Genomic DNA, 22,757 nt, shown 5'->3' on the forward strand with positions numbered 1-22,757 from the left:
TGCCAACGACATGGTCTCCAGCCAAGTGCCACTAACTGCATGGTCATTCCATTGTGGAATTGGCACCCACATATTAACAAATGAGCGGCATCCACTTTAATACAGACGAGGTAATGGGGTATCTGGGGACTAAGGTAGATAGTGATCTCCTCCTTTGAAAATCATACCGCCACAGTAGTTAGGACATCCTTCTATGTAGGCCATCTGATTACTACGGGATTCCCATCAAGACATACTGGGGTTATAGTACCCCTTTACTCATCACTCATTATTCCCATCATAGGGTATAATAACCCATGTGGGATGTACCTCAGAGGACACGTCCAACAGCTGGGGGATCCATGAATGTACCTCACCAAAGGGAATACTGGCCTCCAACATATGGCCTATGCAGCCAGACTGAATAAACTCCTGCTTTACTCAGTGGCATCTCGTTTACCCAGAGATGATCTCCGCTGGCCAACACAGCCATGTCAAACTCAGGCTTGATGGATATGCTCCACCTATGGGAATCCATGTCACAGTGAGCCACTCACAATAATGAGCTGGCCTTGCCACAACAATAACTGGAGGATGCTGGAGGGACAGCTTCCTGTCACAGTCCCCATACTTTGGAACAATATCCCTAACTACATTATACAGAGCCCCTCACTAATACTCTGCAAGAGAAACCTTGAAGGGTGGATGGGGAACAGTAGATGCACCCCAGGGATCCCACCATTGGCTCTGCTCCACAGAGGGACAGTTAATGAATCAATGGGGTGGCAAAAGCTGACACATTTTGGCTGGCCTTATGAATGGCCTCTGGTAGTTGGCCAAGTACCTACCTATGAATCTATACATACAGTATCTGCATATGCATCCATCTTTACTGTGTGTGCAGGTGGAGAAGGGTGTCAGTCCCTAGCTACCTACACTGTCAGTGCGTGTGCTACATGTTCCCTCTTTGCCAAGGCATGGGCATACTGGGCATGCCTCCGTCTGCCTACTGGGGCTGGCTCAGGCCATTCATGGTCTGAGTACCTCTGTGCCTGTGGGGCCCTTGGCAATGGTGGTGGGCTGTGAGGGCCTTCACCATTCTGTCCCTGCTGCAGCTGTTTCTGCAGGACCATATTGTGTAGCATGGGACACACTATGAAGATGTGGGCACATGTGCCTGGAGAGTACTGCAAGGCTCCACCAGATATGTCCAAGCAACAAAACCACGATTTCAGCATCCCAAACACACGCTCTCTGATGATTCTAGTTTGTGCGTGTGCCTCATTATGGCATTCCTGCATGTGTGTGTGTGTGTGCATTTCTGATGGGAGTCATCATCCACGGTTCCAGTGCATAGCCAGCATCCCCCCACCAGGTGGCCATTTGGGATGTTCCCCCTGGCAAATAACTGATACAGCTGTGAGGCATGCCAGATGTGGGAGTCGTGATAGCTTCCAGGACTGCCAGCACACACATCCATGATAATGCCCTGGGCATTGCACACGACCTGGCAGATGATGGAGGGGTATCCCTTGCAGTTTATGTAGCACCTACCCTGCTCACCGGGTGGTGACTTGATGTGTATGTGCGTGCAGTCTATTGCACCCAGTACCTCTGGGTATTCTGCCACATGGTGGAAGAGACGCATATTGCTGGCCAACTCCTCCTGCATTCGGGGGATGTATATGTGCTCAGTGGCATGTAGTAACATGGCATCAAGTAACTGGTGTAGTACCCTGGATGCTGATGCCTGTGAGATACCCATAATATCCCCAGTTGGTCTTTGAAAGGTACCTGTAGCTAGTATTCTCAGGCTTACACATACCTTCGTATCCACTAGGATGGGTTCCCCTCTGTTTGTTCTGGCTCTGAGGCGTGGCTGTCACAGCTCCACAAGTTGCTGTAGAGTGTCCCTGTCCACTCTGTAACACTCTACTATCTCCAGATCATTTACCCCTGGTAGGTTACCCTGGGTCTGAACACTCTCCTCCTCCTCTGGTGCCTGTGGTGGTCATGTGCATCATCCTCCACACCACCTTCAGTCTCCAACACATGCTGGTGGATCAAAGCTATGGCAGCCCCTAACATGTACATAATAAAAGTTCCCCGTATGTATACACCACTGGTGCAGACTGTATGGGAATACACAAATGTGTGTGAGGTGCTTTCACACTTTATAGTATTGTGCTATGGATGCTGCTGATGTAGGTGGGTGTGTATGAGCTATTCCAGCTGCTGTGTGTCTTAATTATGGGTTTTGCAATGAGTACTGCATGTGTGGGGCCTTTACTGTGGAGATCTGCTTGCCTGCCTTGATTAATCTGTTGCCCTTTAATTCACTTTTAGACCTGGATCCCCTCCCATTATCAGGCATGCATCCACCTGCCGTCTTTCTTGTTTTGTACTTTCCCTACCCAGTCATGGCAAAATGTGCCTTGTAGCTGATATAGTGCATATCGCCTTTGTTCTGCTTTGACACTTTGCTGTTTTCTTTGCAGTACAGCCCCTCCCCTTCCCTGTTCTGCAGGTAGCTGCTTACAGCCTTTTTAGCTGTTGTCAATGGCCCACTGTAGGCTCCTAGGTGTTAATTAGTAGTTTGTACTCCAATTTCACTGCTGCAGCATTTCCTTATTTCTTTCCTATATACTTCCTGTTTCAGCTGCAGTGCACACTGCGCATACCCGTTTACCAGGTTTACGCGCGTTTTCATCTCCGTTCACATACATACTCGGTTACCTTGTGTACTCTCAGCTAAGCATAGCTATGGGCAATTCGATACACCCCTATCCTGCAGCTTTGCCTAGCTAGGGACAGACCGGTTTAGCAATGCTCCAATGTGCTTACAGCAATGGCGACACACCCCTCTCTTGATGTTATCTTTATCTCAAGGGCTCACCTCGGTGTTATAACACTACACTGTGAGGTGCATCCTTACACGAGCAGGGAATCTGCGATTCACTATTACTCCTCTCATTTGCATGGCATTGCCTACTAATTCCTAGCTACTGCACATAACACTGTCACTGCCCCTAGCAACCCTTGCGCCATGAGTATGGTGTAGCATGCCTGCCATTGACTATTATGGGGAAATCATGATATGTGTTTCATTGTGGTTTTATTCTATATTTTTATATATGCCTTGCGATCCCCATTGCGCACCGCTGCCCTGCACTTCCACGTCGCGATAGTATGACTATATATATTAAATATTAATTTTATATTTTGTACATTTTTTTATGCCAATGGTTATATATTTAGCCATTGGCATATATTAACAATATAATACATGTGTTTGGTCAGCTGTCATGGCTCCGATTTTATGTTTGCAAAAATGTAAACCGTTTTTTATGGGTTACATTTCTGCATGCTTACACTACACCTGCACCACTTTCTGAATCACTACATACCTTCATTTGCATGCTACACTGCTGCAAATGGGGTAATTAGCATACAAGGCTCAGGAATTGTGCAGGCGTAGCGTGCGCAGGTAGTGCACGTCAGAACGGCTCGTACCTGAATCGCTCGGTGGCCATCTTTGGTGTTAGAATGCCGACACTACGCCTGCACCTGGTGCAAGCTTCATGAATCCCAGGGAATGTCTTGCCATACTAGTAAATAAAGTATTTTAGTGCATCACACTGTATTAAAAAGTGAGGAAAAGAAAAGAATGTTTGCAAATGAAGTATTTCCAAGTTATTTCTGAAACAAGGCATTTATACCTATAGACCTTACCCTGGCAGCAAATGAAAAAAAAAACACAGGGGCTGGCACACTTACTCGTCATGTGCAACCTCCATTACCTATGCTGCTGTATCCTTTAAGGATAATACTAAAGTATAGTATAGTAAATAGTCACTTTGTTGCTATGCAGATGCAGAGTATTTCACTCTCTTGATATTATATAAAATAGAATTATTTGTGAAGTAATAAAACTACAAAACAAAATGGATGTGGATCTTCCTCTTCTAGTTTAATTGGCCTCGTGCCATTAACTTAATAGTCTTCCTTTTCTTTTCTTTGTCAGTGATGTAACTGGTGAAATACCCATAAGATGTCCCCGCTCGTGTTACATTTTACCCAGTATTGTAGTCTTTTTTCCATTCTTTGTCTTATTTAAAAAATATTCATTCCTTCCTCTTTCCTGAACTCCCCTTCCGCTTCTCATGTCTAGACATTTTTTCTGAGTTTTAACATCCTTCTTAGCCATTTTATAAAACATTGCTGACCTGTTTTAAACATCTTCTGACAACCTGCCCGGGGTATTTATTTACAAAATCCTTGTTAACCACATAATAGTCATTAGATTCATTGATCCTGGATCTGGTTACGTGTGCTTTGGGTATTACATAAAATGGAAGATGCAAGAATCTAACTTAGATAGCAGACTGTTGCTTGTTAAAAACTCTTAAACTAAACCACAGCTTGTTTATTTCCTTCTGGAACAGTCCCTTTAAATACTGTCCATCTTCCCTTCACCCACTCCCACCTTCAGCTTCAGTTTTGTTTGCTCCTTCTGGCACATCACTGAAAGACTCCATCATTTGGCTATAGGTTGTTTTTCTAAAAACTTAACAGTTGCTGCTTTGAAAGAAGTTCAGATCATCAGAAAGATGGAAAAGCAGCATTTAATTCAGAATTCTGAACAATATGTTATTTCATACATAAAATGATACATTGTTTCATAATGTGAGAATCATAAGCTTGCAGTATTTGATATGGAATATGTTATTATTTTTCATGTATCTGTTAAATTTGTTTTACCCATTTAGGTCCCTGGCTCTGGGACAGCAGTACACATCACTAGGATCACAGCCAATCCTTTGTGGCTCCATTCCAGGTCTGGTACCAAAGCAGCTCCGGTTTTGTCGGAATTACATTGAAATTATGCCTAGTGTGGCTGAAGGGGTCAAACTAGGGATCCAGGAATGCCAACACCAGTTTAGAGGCAGGAGATGGAATTGTACAACCATTGATGACAGCCTGGCAATCTTTGGGCCTGTCCTTGACAAAGGTAGAAATCTTTTTCTTTTTTTTTTTAAGAAAATTATAGAAGTTATCTTTATAAGAAAAGTGGCAATAGCAATGTGATTATAATCTATGGTATTGTAACCAATGTATTCCTTTCTTTTTTACCAGTTAGATGACCTATAATTGTTTTTTTTTTAGTGCTTTTGTAAGTTTACATACAAGGTGTTCCATCTTTTCTTGAATGGAAATGTGTGCTAAATACTGCCTTTTTTTGGCTATAGCAAGATTCTGTACACGGTTGTTTGGTGCCCACTTAACTGCAAGACCTTCCCTTCTCTTCCATTTGAGGAAATTACTATGTAAAACATATTTTATGTTTTTTAGTGAACTTGGCACTGCTTATTGCCTTCAAACCTTCAAAGCCACAACCTTCTTTCATTTCCTTTTGTTCTGGCTTGAGATTCCATTATGTGCCTTGTACGACTTATACTCATCAGCAGATTCATACCTTCAGGTCTTGTCCTTCTTGCTTTTGCCTGCTTATCTGTCTTTCCTCCTCCTGCTCTTCCTCCAAATGTCTTTCACTCCATATTTCATATCATGCATCATAAAGCCTCCAGCGTATTTATACACATGCACACATACACACACACACACACACACACACACACACACACACACACACACACACACACACACACACACACACACACACACACACACACACACACACACACACACACACACACACATGTACATAAAAGTGCCGGCAGGTTCTAAAACATGTTAATTACAAATTGCATTTCTTAAGTAATTCAGATTTTGGTCTGCTGAGAAACCCTAAGACTGTGCAGAATTCTGACTGGCAAATTTATTTATTTTACTTTACATTTGTCTACTGGGAAGGTCCGACTGGAGAAATGTTTTTTTTCAGCAGAGGCCTGGGGAGAAAAGCTCCACATAATACATATAGGTTGAGAAGGCTATGAGAACAAAAAACATACAAGATAGTACAGTTTAAAAACATTATTAAGTAGCATTTAGTTACAAATTTGTGACCATACATAGTTCACAGTTTCCATACAAACATTAAATATTCACTATAGTAAATAAGTTAAACGTACATGTAGATAGGTTTCATCAAGCACATTTCATCGCATATTTAATTAATAGAAGCTTTACCAAGTGACAGCTTAGAAGATGTTGCTTTAGCTGAGAGAGACAGTTTAACGGAGAACAGTACATGGGCATAGCCACTTGTTGGATAAGTAAGTTTTCAGCATTTGTTTTTAAAACTGAGTTAAGGCTGAGATAGATGTTATGTTAGAAGGTAGTATATTCCAGCTTGTGGCAATGTAGTTTGAGTATAGGTGTTCACCAGCCATATTGTTTGCTGAGGTAATTTTTATAAGAGGTTTCTTGCTAGAGCATAGAGTTCTAGCACTGGAGTATGGCTGTAGTAGGTCTTGCAGAGATGGTATTTTGTTGGGTTGGTAGAAGATTTCCTGGGCCATGGTAAGTTGGTTAAAAAGTAAGAGTTGGGAGAGCTCTAATTAGTTAAGTTGTTTGAGTGCTGAATAGTGGTGAGACCTATGGAGTGAGTTTGTTGCATACTTGGCAATTTTATTATAACAGGAGTCTAGTTTTGCTATGTCCATTTTTTTTTAAGTTAGTTAATATGGGTGATGCATAGAGTAGAGTTGAGATCAGATGGGATTGCGCAATAGTAGTTTTTGTGTTTTCTGTAAAATATTGCATGTTCCTATAAAGTGTGCCAAGTTTTTGCGTACTTTGTTATGGTTTGGTATATATTTATGTCAAATCTCATGTTGCTGTCAATTTCTACTCCCAGTAGTTTGATGTGTGGTGAGGGTGAGATAGTGGTGTTGTTTACTGATACAATGCTGAATGTGGGGGGGGGGGTGTTGGTAGCTTTAATGAGGTAGAATAGCATGAGCTTGGTTTTCTTGGGGTTTAGATTAGATGGGAGTTTGTTTAGCCAGGTTTCTATTTTAAAGAAGGAGTTTTGTGATAGTGTTTGTAGTTCTTGTAGGGTGGTAGCAGCGTGGATCACTGTAGAATCATCTGCACATTGAATGACTGACGCTTGGGGGGCAGAGGTATGAAGGTTGTTTGTAAATATAAAGAAGAGTAGGGGACCTAATATAATGCCTTGGGGAACTCCTAGGGTCACAAGAAGAAGGGGTGAAAAATCTTTTTTCCAATGTACTACTTGCTGGAACCCAGTTAGTTAGTTCTGGAACCAGGCAAGAGTAGGTTGAGAGAAATTCAACTCGGCGAGAGCATTAATAAGCTCTGTGTGAGACCATATTGAAGGCTTTTGATAAGTCTAGAAAGATCGAAGATACTGATCTGCTATTGTTTCTGTGAAGGTTAATAGTGTTAGTAAATGACATTAATGCAGTGGTAGTACTATAGTATGGATGGAAACTGTGCTGTGTATTGTTAGTAGCTTGTTTGTATTTCAGGTAGTCCATGATTTGCTTATAAACAATTCTCCTCAGTATCTTAGACAGAGGGGATATGATTGCAGTTGATCAGTAGTTAGACATATCAATTGAATTACCTCCTTTATGGAGTGGAAAAATGTGGGAGGTTTTCCAAATGGTAGGGAGTTGGTGTTCCTTCAGCAGCTAGCCTTAAAAACTCTGCTGGTAAGTTGTCTGCAGCTAATGTAGTGGACTTTAATTTCTTAAGAAATCTTATTCTAGGATCAGTTGAGGTGGGTTGGAGATGGAAGGTGAAGTTGATTTTTCTCAGACTAGAAGTAGCTGGAGTAGGAGTGGGTGTTGATTATTAGAAATGGCTAAAATAGTTTCTGTGAAGTATTTGTTGAATTTAGTAGCTAAATTGTCTGAATCATTATTAGGAGTGGGAGGTGGTGTGCCAGCTTTACCAGGTAGGAGTATGTCATTTATTGCTGACCAATATTTTTGTGGGTTATTTCGTTGCTTAGTTTGTATGTCAGAGTAATAATTTATTTTGTCCTGTTTAATTTGTTTTTTTGCTTTGTTTCGTAGTTCACGGTAGGTTTGATTTGCAGTAGGGGATTTAGTTTTGTACCACTGTTCCCAGGCTTTGTCTTGTGTTTTTAGCAATGACCTAGTTTCCTTGTTTAGCCATGGGGCAAAGTTAGATTTGACTCTTATATTTTTAGGAAGAGCCTGTGTGTTTAAGACAGAGAGGAAAGTAGTATTAAAGTATATTCTACTTCATCATCTAGGAGAAGCAGTTTCAGTGGTGACCGGCTACAGTGTTTGAGGATGTTTATGAAGTCACTGGCATCCAGGTGTTTTTTGTTCCTTATTTCTTGGTAGATAGTTTGTTTAGTTGGGTTAATTCATTTTCTAAGTAGATAGGTTGGGAGATGGTCACTGAGGCTGTCAGACAGTCAGCCAAGAGTGAGAAGAGTGGGCTGGCTTATTTGTTAAGACCCAGTCAAAAATGGAGTATTTATTGGATGTCTTGTCTATCCTAGTAGGGTTTCAATGAGTTGAATGTAGCCATAGAGGTTGATGTGATTAGTGGGGTTTAGGGAATTGCAGTTTGACCAATCAATATTAAAATCACCCATGATTATTGTTTCCTAGGATAGTGAACTAGTGGTCCAGTTCAAAATGTTTTCTAAGGTCTGGATGTTGTCTGTGGGTGGGATATAGGTTCCAATTATGTTTATATACTTTTTTCTTTTAATGCTAAGCTTGGCAAGTCACACTTCAGCATGGAAAAAGGAGGGAGTTAATACATCTAAGGCTACTAGAAAAAGGAGATTTTTAAATAGTAAGGCTATGCCACCACCTGTTTTGCTTGTTCTGTTTTTACATGTTATATTATAACCAGGGGGCAAAATCTGAGACATGTTTCGGTGATTAATACAATATCAGGCGAGTATAGAGACAGCTTGGCATGCAGCTCATGGACTTTGCTAGTGATGCTTCTCATATTTATGTTTAATAGTAAAATGTTTCTGTGGGGGATTGTTGTTGGTAGTGTTTGGTCGAACTTATTTAGAGGCTTTGCTGTTGGATTAGTGTTTAGCCAGGGTCTGGGTGAATTTCCCCACTAAGTGTCAGTCGGAATACTAGACTTACTAAGGTGTTTAGGAATTTAATTATGTTCCTGTCATATTTAATGGAGCATTAAGGATGTTGGAGTGAGGGAGTAGGGAGTAGTGAGCATAATGAGAAGCTGTGGAGGAGAGGATAGAGGAGGAAATAATGAAGTGGCTAGGTTTAAGTTTTTGTGGGTTGTGGGTAGATGTACAATTGGCTGGGATAGGTTCATCTAGGCTGGTTTGGTAAGAGGAGATATGTGCAGCTATTGTTAGAATTATTAGAGTAGCAGTGTGTATATATAATTGTTTGCTATACTGCAGCTGTGGTTGGATGGGAGCATTTTGTATTGATTTGGCTGATGTTTTGTAGTTAGGCATTGTAAGGAAGTAAGTGCTGTTTGTAACACTGAGTGTTGAGAGAGGTGGAGGTGGTAGTGAGCTGTGATTGGTTGAAATGGCTTGAGGGATTGGTTATTGAAGTATAAGTGCAGGGAAAGTGGGGGTGGGTGAGAATTGGGGTAGGGTAGGGGAGCTTGGTTAGCCTGAGTCCAAGAACCTGGAGAGAATTGTGTTCAAAAAATTATTTGCAATCATGGAACAGAATGTAGGCACAGCTAGCTACTAGTAGAGGGAAAATTTATAGCAATGATAATATAGAAGAAAGGGGGAATACAGACAACTGCTGTTCTTGGCATTGTGCACTAGCAGAATTGATATTTGATCATTGACATTTCACCTTAGGTTTAAAGTATCCCATTCATTATAAAGGTATGCTATGTGTTTTATTATGAAAATGATACCTGGGATTTGTTTCTGCCGCAAAGGAAGGTTTGATGAGCACAGCAAGATTGGACTATATGGCCTAACATTTATCAGCTCAGAAGCCCTATGAAGAGAAGTCAGTGCATATCCTGATAAACAAAATCTTCACATTTAAATGGAAAGAACTATTCCAGAAACTACAACAGTAATCCAGAACAACTTAATGATTTTTCTTAAAACAAAAAAGTTAAGCGCTTTCGTTGACCACAAGATCTTCTTCGAAACTAATTTAAAGTTCACAAAGACACAAATTTAAATATGCTGTCATTACTGACAGAAGTTCAAAACTACCAATAAAATTCCATGAAATTCAATCAATTATTATTATTTGTATAGCGTCCTTTTAAAAGGAGCAATAATTTTAAAAATACAAACATAAACCTAATTTAAAAAAATGTAAACTTGTTTATTTATTTATTTAGTTATTTATTATTTTATACCATCTTAAGTGTTTTTTATGACATACTTTCCTAAGCTGTGTTTTTTAGACAAACAAGTCCTAGTAGAATAGAATTCTGTATTTTTTTAGAAGCACATGAATGTTTTAATTTTTTTTACGTATTAGGTTTGTGTTTGCATTTTAAAAATTACATTCTTGTAAATTAGTTCTGAAAAACTACTTGTGAACGAAAGCAGTTAACTTTTTTGTTTTAATAAAAATCATTAAGTTGTTCTGGATTACTGATGTAGTTTCTGGAGTATTGCTTTCTATTTGGAGTCAACCAACAATAATTGTGGCACTAAGGATAAATGATTCACTTAAAACCAAGGAATGTGTCCAAAAAAACATAAAAGTGAATCAAGCAATGAGGCGGTATAAAAAACTTTTATTAAAATTACCACATAAGCACTTTCACAGTTGAGACACTGTTTCATCAGATGTTCAAAGAACTTGACAAAAAAAAAAAAATATATATATATATATATATATATATATATATATATATATATATATATATATATATATATATATACAGAATACCTTGTGCTATTACTTTAAATGCCAATGGAGAGAATACTGGATTTGGAGGGAATTTATCTGGTTTTTGGTCTAATGCTTTGTATTATTTAAAGCATATGTATGAGCCAAAACCTTTGAATTTTATATATATATCCATTCCTAATTCTCAACACTGGAAAACAAAATAAACTCAGATACTTGATGGCTATTTCTGAATACTTGCAGAATAACTACACAGGGCACTGCTAAGAGCAATTTAAAGATAAAAGTAAAATCACATGCCATAAAGAAAAAGCAAAATAAAGTGCCTTGACCAAGCACTGAAGTTTCATAACAACTATTAAGTTAATCTCTAGCCCTTCCTGTAACCAGAGATGCCATCTCTACGTTGGAAAACTCTTTGAAAGTAAAATGGGCATCAAATGCAAACTACAGATAGAATATACAGATGAACACGTTTTAACCTTCCTGAAAAGTTAGATATAAACAATAACATGAAATAGTGCTAACAGTATAGACAAGAAAAGATTAAAAGAAGAATATGTGAATGAGCACGATGCATTTAAAACAGATGGGTTTGAATCCCACATCAGCTATCTCCACACTGTATGACCAAATCAGTAAACCACCCATTGCTTTTGCAAATGGATTTTATATGTAACAAAGTTCCAATGCAAATGAAGAATACAAATTAAGGAACCATAAGTCTTCAAAACTCATGTCTTTCTGCTTGTCTGTTGTAAAATTCTCAAATGCCTCATAGGTCTCAGACCAGCATCGTGACATAGGGGATAAAGCCGTAACTACGACCCAGGCAACCTGAATTTAATTAGCAAATTAGGTGTCTGAGGTGCAACTAGGGAGGGATGGGTGTGCCCATCTCAGGAGGTGGAGGCATTTGTCAAGGAGTTCTCTTGCAGGGAAGCATGATCCATTGAGAGAGTAATCCTCAGATATAACAGGTGAACACAGGGAAGAGTGGGATACCAAAGGGTGGGTCATAATGAAGAAAAGTCCTCTGGTGGAAGCAGTCAACAGCACGACCTTTAGGTTCTGAGCTAGCCCCAGCCTTAGAATAGAAATAGGCTAGGGTCAGCCAGAGAGGCTAGTAAACTCTGAAATGGACAAGATGCTTATGTAGTCAGAAATAATGAAGCAGAAGAGGACAAAAAAGGCCTCATGGGTATCATAAAGCCGGCATTCCTGCTACATATTAAATAATGGAAAGGTACTGAAATTCACCAACAATACAATACTTTCTTTATTTTGTCAACAATTTCGGTCTCTCAGGTACAAGTTCCCTGACTTTTGAGGACAGCACAGGAGCATTATCTGTTTAAGAAACTCATAGTCACATGATACAGAAGTGGAGCTTGCCAGAATCAAACCAAGGACTATAAAATAAAACTCAAAATGCTCATTGAGTGTATAAGGCTATGTTCTGCTTAACCCGCTGTACAAAACTTAACATTCATTTGTCAGGTGACTGTCTCTGCTAAACTGATAGATACACCCCTTTAATAGGAAGAGAATGTTCTTTATCATAAACAGCTACCTTTGAACTAATATGACATAACATATCTTGTTTTAAGACTTTTACCAGAACCTTGAAACAATCAGGGTGAGTGAAATTTATAGCTTCAGTAAGTGGACAATGGCAGGCATCAAAATGTCCTTGTAAAAGATACAGCTTGGCAGCAATTCAAAGGTAAAGCAGTGTGCTCAGAGTCACAGAGTATGCAAGGGAAGGTTATTTGACTCAAGGCCTCAGTCTGCTCAGACGACCCTATTATACAGCACTCCTGGATGTGTGTCCTGGGCACTGGTAGGATTTTGTTAAATCACAAGGTTTTTATTGACTTTTTTATTTTATAAATGTTCAATAATTCATAGAATAGACTTTACTTACGATGAGATCATGGAATTGAAAGCTGTTCCAAAACAGTTTAACATCGGCTCTAGTAAAGGTTTATTCCTGCATCACCATTTTTCCTTGAAATGTTCACTCTTGATGACTATTTGCCCTCATAGGCTAACTTCATGTCAAACATTCCCCCAACCCCCTCCCCTCCCACTAGCAGCAGCAACAAAAGAGCAAAGGTGACCCAAAAGCAGGAGCACCAGTCATCTTAAAATTCCACAGTATCCATTTGCATCCAAACAGGAGTTTATAGAATCAATGTCGTCCTGTTATGGGCTCAAGAGATTTAAAACAGTAGGAAAAAAAGAGCAAAATAAGCCTATACTGAAAAAAGGGGGAGCTAAGCTTCTTCCCCTACTGTGAGGCAGGCCAGGCAATACCATCTCGAAGAAGCAATTATTTCAAACAGTTGCACCATTCACACGCCCTTTAGCCGTTGTGATTTAAAGGAGTATTAATAGGGATTTCCCAGCTGAGCCCACCAGACTGGAGGCTGAGTGGAGCCTACAGAAAGCCATCCGTTGCTACGATTTGTCAGAGAATGCCAGCTCTACACAGTGGGTATGATGGTGTGTAGGCACTCTCTTTTTTGTGTCATTAATACAGTGTGACACAGATGGGACAAAGGCAGATTCAGCAACCCAGCAGGTAACAGAGCCTGCTTAGGAGATCTCACAGTGCAGAGCAGTTCTTGTCAGCAAGCACTGTCAGAGCTTCACCTCTGATGGGAACACAAATATTCTGCTTCAGCTTCGTAGAATTTTTACCCAAAGGATCCTTAGTGCAAACTTTTAAAGACTTTCATTGTCAGAGAGGCCTTGCTTATTCCTACACAAGACAATCCTCCCAGTCCTATAAATTATTACACCTCATCTCGGGCACTGTATTTCCTTCCACATTCCTTTTCACAATACTGAACCAAGAAGTAAAATTTCATTTTAAGCCATTTGCCATCATATTCTCACTTGCTTGCCTCGTCTGGGTAGGACTAAATGAATACTGCCTATATGAGTATACACTGTGTTAACCAGGTTCAAATCCAAGCACAAACAGTAAACTGATGCTATTATAAACGATTATTTTCGCTTTCATCATCCAAAAAGTAGCACTAAAAGTAGCTTTACTCTCAAAGTACCAAGTTTTAAGTTACCACTTGATGTATTCATTGTTTTGACTTTGAATAGTTTAAAATGATTGATTTTAGTATGTATATTATCACATTAAGTGTTCAACTTCACAGAGAACACAACTAAAACTTGTAGTAATGTTAAGACACACTCTCCAGCACACATGCATATATACTCATATGCATCATAAATACATACATACATGGGATTCATTTTTTCTTTTGCTGTTGTTTTCTGAGAGCTCTAGTCAATCAGCATCAGGAAATTAGACTTGCAATCTGTAACTTATCCTGAGGTCTTGCAATCTTGTCATTAGTTTCACTCGTTAATGTAATGTACAGTACAAAACCCTCTGCATAGAAGTAGGGAAGCCTTTGCCCCAACATAAAAAAAAAAAAAAACACTTTTCAAGTTTATTCATTCACTCTACTAGTCTTGACCAGACAGGGGATGGAAAAAAACAGCTTGATTAGATGTGCTGTGTTATACTCATAGGCATACACACCCACACCCACACACACACACATACACACACACACACACACACACACACACATACACACACACACACACACACACACACACACACACACACACACACACACACACACACACAAGCACAAAGACACACACACACATACACACACACACACACACACACACACACACACACACACACACGTATATATATATATATATATATATATATATATATATATATATATATATTCGGACTGTTGGAAGTTTTGTTCAACAGTCCTATATATATATATATATATATATATATATATATATATATATAAAAACTGTTGAACAAAACTTCCAACAGTCCGAATCCAACTTCACCAGATACACTTTAACAAAAGTGCTTTTACCGAAAAAGCACTTTCGCTAAAGTGCGTTAAAACAAAAAAAGAAAAAAAAGCAATAAAAAAGCATTTATGCAGGGGGGCAAGCCCCCCACCCCCCTACTTTAATATTCTCACTCTGAGATAGCACTACAGTGGGGAAAAGGAAAAAATTCCCTTATCCGCACCGTAGTACGATCTCCACAACAGTCATTCCCCCACAACTCCCTCTACCTACAGGCATACTTCTGTGAAAATGCTTCTTCGGTGAAAAGCATTTTCACAGAAGTATGCTCGGCCATTTAGGATTCGGTGAAACGGCCATTCAAGCATCAGTCCTAGACCCATATATATATAGACAGGTAGATAGATAGATAGATAGATAGATAGATAGATAGATAGATAGATAGATAGACAGATAGATAGATAGATGCAGATGAGTGGCAACCAACTTTGCACACCCTATGATTAAAGCTGATACAAAGAAAAGACAGTGTACTTTGTGGAAATTTAGTGTCAGTCATAAAACAGACTCGCATGTCAACAGGTGCTTTACTGCTGATGTGATTATGTAGCACATCTTGGCATGGTATCACCTGGTGGTAGTTCAGGAGATTATAAAAGATCTTGCCACACTAACTGAAAAGTCAGAGAGATTTTGATCCTAATGCCCTTGGCAAATTTCCCCCTAATCAGTATGAATAACACCTCGGGTCTCCCCTGAAAAGAGGCCAGTGGCCTAGTGGTCTATAAGGTAGGGTTACCATACGTCTGGGTTTCCCTGGACACGTCCTCTTTTTTGGGCTTTTGTCCGGGCCGTTTTTGAAAATTCTGCGATTTGTCTGGGTTTTTAAACCCAGACAAATCACAGAATTTTCAAAAAACAGAAATCCCTATTTCGGGAGTCTTTCCTCCACTTTGTTTTTTTTTTTTTTTTGATTGGCTCATATACCGGTATACGAGCCAATCAAAAAATGGAGCTCTGTTCAATATGGAACTGCTTGAAGTTCCGCATTGAACAGAAGAGGGTCTGCTGTGCGCGTTTTTGATTGGCTTGTATACCAGTATATGAGCCAATCAAAAAGTTGAGCTCTTTTCAATGCGGAACTGCTTGATGTTCTGCATTGAACAGAAGAGGGTCTGCTGTGCGAGGTTTTGATTGGCTCGTATACCGGTATATGAGCCAATCAAAAATCGCCAAACATGGAGCACTAAAGACCTTTTTTTTTTTTTGCTCTTCAACCCTACATACAACCAGATATGGTAACCCTACTATAAGGTATAGACTGATAGATAGTAGAAAGACAGACAGATAAAAATATTTTATACTCACATCTGGATGTCATGACTAGAATGGTCCTATAGAACAGCTAGGAAATCTTTTTTCAAGTAAAACATGGTTAACAACAAACAGTTAAAATTCCTAGTCAAAAGAAAGAAGACTTATGTAACAGTAATGCTAAAAGTGCTAATGTTTCTGTGTAACAATGTGCATACAACATTGCATTTGTGCTATAGGGAAGACAACGGTACACATTTATTTTTTTCGTTGCATTTTGTTAATCGGATTAGCCCTGCTGAACAAAGGCCATTTTCAGTGGAGACCTTGGGAGAAAAGTTTCCCAAATATTCAGACTCATGAGTAACATTTTACAGGAGTAGTTAGTACTGGGCACAATCAGTAGAAAATAATATGTGTCTTAAAGTATTGTGTAGGTCAAATAGCATTGCACAAGCAAGAGTGTAGCAAGGTGTATGCCCTATCACTCCTGTACATCATTTTAAAATAATTTCTTTATTTTGTGTAATGAAATGGCTGGAAAATACATTTAAAAATCAATGACATATTTAAATTAGTTTTCTTTTATCAAGTTATGTATTTATATCAAAACATTTTTTGCATGAGTGATTAAATGGGTGTTTTGATCAAGCCTGTCATTTCAGCATTGTTTTGCAATGTTGGAAAAGGTTATGCTGTCTAGAAACATTCAGTGCCATGGGAGAGACACAGGAGACAGACTACACTTGGGGGTGGGATGGCTACTTTCTGGTATACAACTGAAAAAATTCTGGCAACACCCTTGGGTGTAAGGCACATACAGCTAATATTGTGATTGGTCCATACTAAGCTGGACATCTATTGAACTGTATAGCCCTAGACCACCAGTAATACAAACTAATGCATAACGTCAAAAGCAAACAGGGAGAGAGGTACTGCACCAACCCACACTTATTATGGAACATACTCAGTAGGACATAACTATTCAGAGTTTGAAAGCTGAGTGCAAACATTAGCCAAGACAAAGATAACTAACATTGTGTAAGGCACATACAAATCACTATATTTATAGCATATATTATCATGCATCATCACAAAATAAGAAATGCAAATGAACTGTTAAGAAAAGTTACTCAGCCTTTTTCATGTTTTAATTTCATTTGTTTATTTTGACATTCTGAGAGCCTTGCAAAAATAAGTGGTCATTTCGGGCATGGCATAAAAAGTACTGCACTGATAAGGCTAAACAGTAAAAGGTATGTGTGGGTACATGCATGTACATGTGGGTGGGTGGGTGTGTGAGTGTACAATCACTCACATTAATATCAGATTCTGACCAGCATCAAGATCAAAATGTTATCAATATAAACATATTTGCCTTTGGTGTCTGGCTTGACTCATTAGACCATCAGATCATTTTTTCAGAATTATGCTGCATACCCTATAACAACCTCAATAACTTTATGGGGAGAAGCTGCTTTTGTAAAAACACCATGCTGTGATAAAAGCTAGCTGTAAGTGTGTCCTGTGATCCTAGAGCAGATTTATTCAGTACTACATGACTGCAAACTGAGGGTGTAGGATTTAATCACGGGCTTCTAGGTTTACATGCAATACACTAAACAGCACCACACTACTTTTTAACATTTAAAACAAAATAAAAATGATTTTGAAAATGGGTGAGATTCAAGCCCCTTACACAAGGAATAAGAATGTTTGTATCTTGCATTGGGGAAATTACTGCATTTGACACAGAGACACTATATCACTGGCCAGCTGAAAGCATCAAAAGTGACCACCTGTTTCTACAGCACAGAATTTTATCAATAGGGGCATACAAATACCCCCAACCAAATCTTTGCATTATCCATAAAGACAGCAGTTCACTTAGCACAAGGACCACAAAGAAACATTTGCATACAGGTGATACAGTCGTCACTGGTTACTGTTTAAAGTATATATGCATAAAAGAGAGAGGCCCACAGAGCAGCTCAGATGAGAAGGTGGTGGGGCAAACATTATCCTATGGTAACCATTAGAAATGTAGGGACCCGCTTTAGTGAGCCCTGTAATGCTGAGACCAAATGGCCGAATATCTGGACTTATGTATACTAAGTCCAAGGTTACAGTTTCTCGGAATATTCCCTTTTCTCCAAGGTATGGAAATCTTGGAGTTGGTATATATCAGTTGGGGGTGGGTTATCCCCCTGCAAAAAAGAAGTTTTTAGGAGAAGAGCAATGTTTATTGTTCACCCTTCTCCTGAATGTTTGGTCTTTTTTTCCTCTTTATCAGCACTCAGCATTTCAAGTGATGACATTTCAATAGAGAGCCCTGTCATATTACTGAATTATAGCATGACAGCTGCCACTCATCTGTACACCCCTCTGCAGTGCTGATGGACTGTATTACCAGAGCTGTGCAGACTCGCATGATATTTATACTGCATGACACAACAAGACTATCCCAACAATAATGGAGTCATCTTAATAAGTAGCATTCTTTATTAGTATCTCATTTGTAAGTGATTCAGCATAGCAATGAATGCTGCAGGGAACAGGTGTCCTGAGGGGAGAAGTTTTACCACAGACACTGCCGAAGATGGCCACTCTGAGTTAAAAGGGATGTTCATCATTTCTACTACCTCAGTAGCATTTCGGGTTACCTGCCAAGGTAACCCAGTGCAAACGCTGAGACTCCCCTCCCTCTCTGTTCCTGTGACAGCTGATTGACTCAGCATATCTTAAGAGGGAAGCCTTCAGCAGACACAAGAAGTGAGTGATCAGTCTTTTTCTTCTATCCAAAGAAGAAAGTCTGCTTTTTCTTCACAGGATCTAGTACTGATTTTTCCATCTTAATGGTCATATAAACTCCATTTGGTAAACTCCTTTCCTCTCATTTTATTAGTAAATTTAGCATTCTCTTTCTTTTTTTGTTTATTTAAAATATATATATTTATTTTAATATTTTATTTATGTCTGACTTTACAATAATTCCTATGGGAATTTCTGCTTGCAGCAGTGTTTATTTGGCTTATGTTTTTGGCAAATGCTTGGTTCTACTGTTTCTGAGGAAGCTTACAGTATTACTCCCAGAAGTGTAGTGTGTATGTGTGCTGTTAGACACGCTCCCAGAAGTGTAGTGTGCATGTGTGCTGTTGACACGCTCCCGGAAGTGTAGTGTGTATGTGTGCTGTTAGACATGCTCCAAGAAGTGTAGTGTGTATGTGTGCTGTTAGACATGCTCCCAGAAGTGTAGTGTGTGTGCTGTTAGACACGCTCTTGGAAGTGTAGTGTGTATGTGTGCTGTTAGACACACTCAGATAAGTGTAGTGTGTATGTGTGTTGTTAGACACGCTCCTGGAAGTGTAGTGTGTATGTGTGCTGTTAGACACACTCAGAGAAGTGTAGTGTGTATGTGTGCTGTTAGACACGCTCCCAGAAGTGTAGTGTGTATGTGTGCTGTTAGACATGCTCCCAGAAGTGTAGTGTGTATGTGTGCTGTTAGACATGCTGCCAGAAGTGTAGTGTGTATGTGTGCTGTTAGATACGCTCCTGGAAGTATATGTGTATGTGTGCTGTTAGACACACTCAAAGAAGTGTAGTGTGTATGTGTGCTGTTAGACACTAGGGACTATCTTGTGCAGTCAGAACTGTGAATTAATAGTGCCTGTCTTTACTGGTGTTACTCTGCTTTATTGTCATCTTTTGACAGGAAAATATTTCAGAACCTGGATTTTTTTTAGCATTCATACATTATTTACTGTGGTGCTGCAGTAGCGTTGTCGCCTCACAGTAAGACGTCCTGTTCGATTCTCAGCTAGAGCGTCTTCTGTGTGGAGACATGCGTGAATGGGTGTACCTTTGTTGAAGGTTGTACATCAGGGCTGGCAACTCGGCACGTAAAAATCTACTGCCAATCATTAGCGGACTGGAGTTCCACTGTGGCGACCCCTAACCGGGAAAAGACGAAAGACACAACAACATACATTATTTACTGTATGTATGAGTCTACTCTGTGTATTTTTTAACATTGGATGATGATTGTACAGTGAATTAAGTTATCTGAATGTACTGTGGAGATTTTACTCTCTCTGATAAGAAAATATAGTTTAAATTGCTATTAAATGTTATTTTATGTGAGTTTACATAGCTAAGTTGCATGGAGCTGATTTTTAACACTGATTTAGCACATTGGCTGCTTTGGTGTTTGTAGTTGGTAAAAGCACAGTTTGTCAGAGTTTAGTTGAGTGAGGCAAACTTATTACTAGAATCTTTAAGTGCTTATTGTGATTATCCAGTAGTGTCAGTTTATTATTCTGACTGGTGTTTTCTCCCCTGACTTGATGGATTCTAACTCTGGTACCTCCACCACATCAAATCATGTAGTGGGTTACCTTAACAAATAACCCAAAATGCCACTGAGGCAGTGAGGAATTCGAACATCTATTGTTATAGGTAGGTAGGTCTTACACAACTGTACTTTACCTTATATACTTCTGATAATGCTGAGAACAGGTGTTCTGAAGTAAGTTGGAGTTTATTAATAGGTGACATAGTCAAACTGACCCTTTGCAGCCATGGCTCAGCCTCATGGAGTAGATAACATACAGAAAGAATAGACAAGTGGCCGTACAGACAATTATGTATTAACAAAAGAAATTGTCATAAAGTAAATACCACCATTGCATACGAGTCATGAGTCAAACAATTCCATTGAACTAAACAATTACATTACAAAACACTTGTATTAGAAATATTTATATATGGTATATATAAACATTATGAATATGTGAGTGTGTGTGAGTCTATATATAAAAAAAAAAATATATATATATATATATATATATATATATATATATATATATATATATATAATATATATATATATATATATATATATATATATATATATATATATATATATACAAACACACACAAACACACACACACATACATACAGAGTTTTTGAGAATAGTATATGAACAGAGTCAGAGTTATGTGAATTATCAACTGTTATCCCTAAAGCAATTACATTTGCTTTCATTGATGAGGTGCTTTTGTAGTGTTTTTTTTTTGTTAATTCTTTTATAGTAGTGAGTTCTTTGATTTCATTATGAATGTGATTCCAAGTAGTAGGCCCTAAGCATGAGATGTGTTTTTTTTACCCACCAAGTCACCATATGCAATTCTGACACATCTGAGGACAGGTAATCTAAGTTAAGGAGTATTACCATATGTTGCTCTAACACTGCTAAGGACAGGCATTCTGAGGTATAGTGGAGTTTCCATATGTATATCAGTCACTACCAGAGGCAGGTGTTCTGAGGTAAGGGAAGTTACCATATTTATTTCAAATACTGCTTATGGCAGCTGTTCTGAGGTTGGGGAATTACCATATGTGCTTGTGACAATGCTGAGGGCAAGGGGTTACTACATGTATTTCAGACAGTGCCAGAGACGGGTGTTCTGAGGGAAAAATTACTAGATAGATATACAAATATTTCAGATATTGCAGTGGGTTAGTGCATTGTGGGAACAATATTACAACATGTATGTTAGACATTGTTGAGAATGGATGTTTTAAAGGGAGGGACTTGCCATGTGTATTTCAGACACCAGCAAGTATGTTTGTCTGTGGAAGAGCTTCACTATATATATTTTACACACTGCTAGGCTATGGGGTTTTAGAAGAGTGGGGTTACATATTTATATATTTCAGACACTGCCTAGACATCTGCAGGACGGGGGGGGGGTTTGCACAGAACATACAACTGCCAGGGGGTCTATATTACAACATCGAACTAAAACAAGTTTGAACGTTGTAATCATCATCATCATCTTCTTTCGGTAAAGTCCGAAAGTGAAAAATAGCGAAGCCACGGCACATCGGATTTTTTCCCAGGGAAAAAAATCAGTGAGCCGTTTTTGGGGCTTTGCTATTTCCTCTCCTGTGGTGCAATCTCGGAGTTGGTATATTTAAGTAGGGGGGTGTGGGGGGCATAGCCCCCCACGTTGGGGGATGTAGGGTGCCAAGCCTCCCACTTCAGTTTAGGTTTAAGGTTACTTTTTTTGTCATAGAAAAAAAATCGCTGTTCTGTGCTTTCGGTTTTGTTGGGTTTCGAATATAATGTTTCGATATTACAACGATCAACCTTTTTTAAGTTTGACGTTGTGATATAGACCCACTGCCAGGTTGTGTGCGATGCAGATTTGTGTTATTGTATCTTATTTGGACACTGCTAGGACATGTGTATTTAGTGGAAGAGGATTAACTATGTTTAATAATGTAACACTAGTCAGGCAGGAATGTGCCAAGCAAAGGAAAGTTCACTATATTACTAAAGAAGTGACACTACTGGGACAGATGTGTGCCAAGTCAAAGGAGGTTAATTGTATTACTAAACTCACACTACCAGGACAGGTGCATGTGTGTGTGTGTGTGTGTGTGTGTGTGTGTGTGTGTGTGTGTGTGTGTGTGTGTGTGTGTGATGTGAGGGTAGGTAATATCAGAAAACACTGCCATTCCTGCACAGGTCTGTACCAAGCAAAAGGTGGTCATCTGTACTACTACAATCATTCTGCCAAGATAGGTGTATGCAGATGTGACAGTAATATGAAAAAAATGGCTGGGACAGGTCTGGGCCAAGTACAAGGAGGTGATCTATGTTTCTAAACTCACACTGTCAGGACAGGTATTTGCAGAAGTGATGGTATTATAAAAAGGGGGAAGAGATGTGGAACAGGTCTGTAAAGGACTGTCACATTAGGCTGTTTCTT

The 22,757-nt window shown here is 39.2% G+C and overlaps 1 protein-coding gene across 1 annotated transcript in view; it reads left to right on the top strand.

The window, feature by feature from the left end:
• Window positions 1-22,757, top strand: part of WNT3 (Wnt family member 3) — a 430,028-nt gene that overhangs the window by 355,393 nt on the left and 51,878 nt on the right. The window contains exon 2 of the mRNA XM_044055230.1: window positions 4,749-4,990. Within this exon, the coding sequence (XP_043911165.1) occupies window positions 4,749-4,990 (242 nt within the window). The remainder of the gene's footprint in view (window positions 1-4,748; window positions 4,991-22,757) is intronic.

Source organism: Protopterus annectens, chromosome 13.part0, assembly GCF_019279795.1.
Source record: "Protopterus annectens isolate FY-2018-M chromosome 13.part0, PAN1.0, whole genome shotgun sequence".
Classification (NCBI taxonomy): Eukaryota; Metazoa; Chordata; order Ceratodontiformes; family Protopteridae; genus Protopterus; species Protopterus annectens.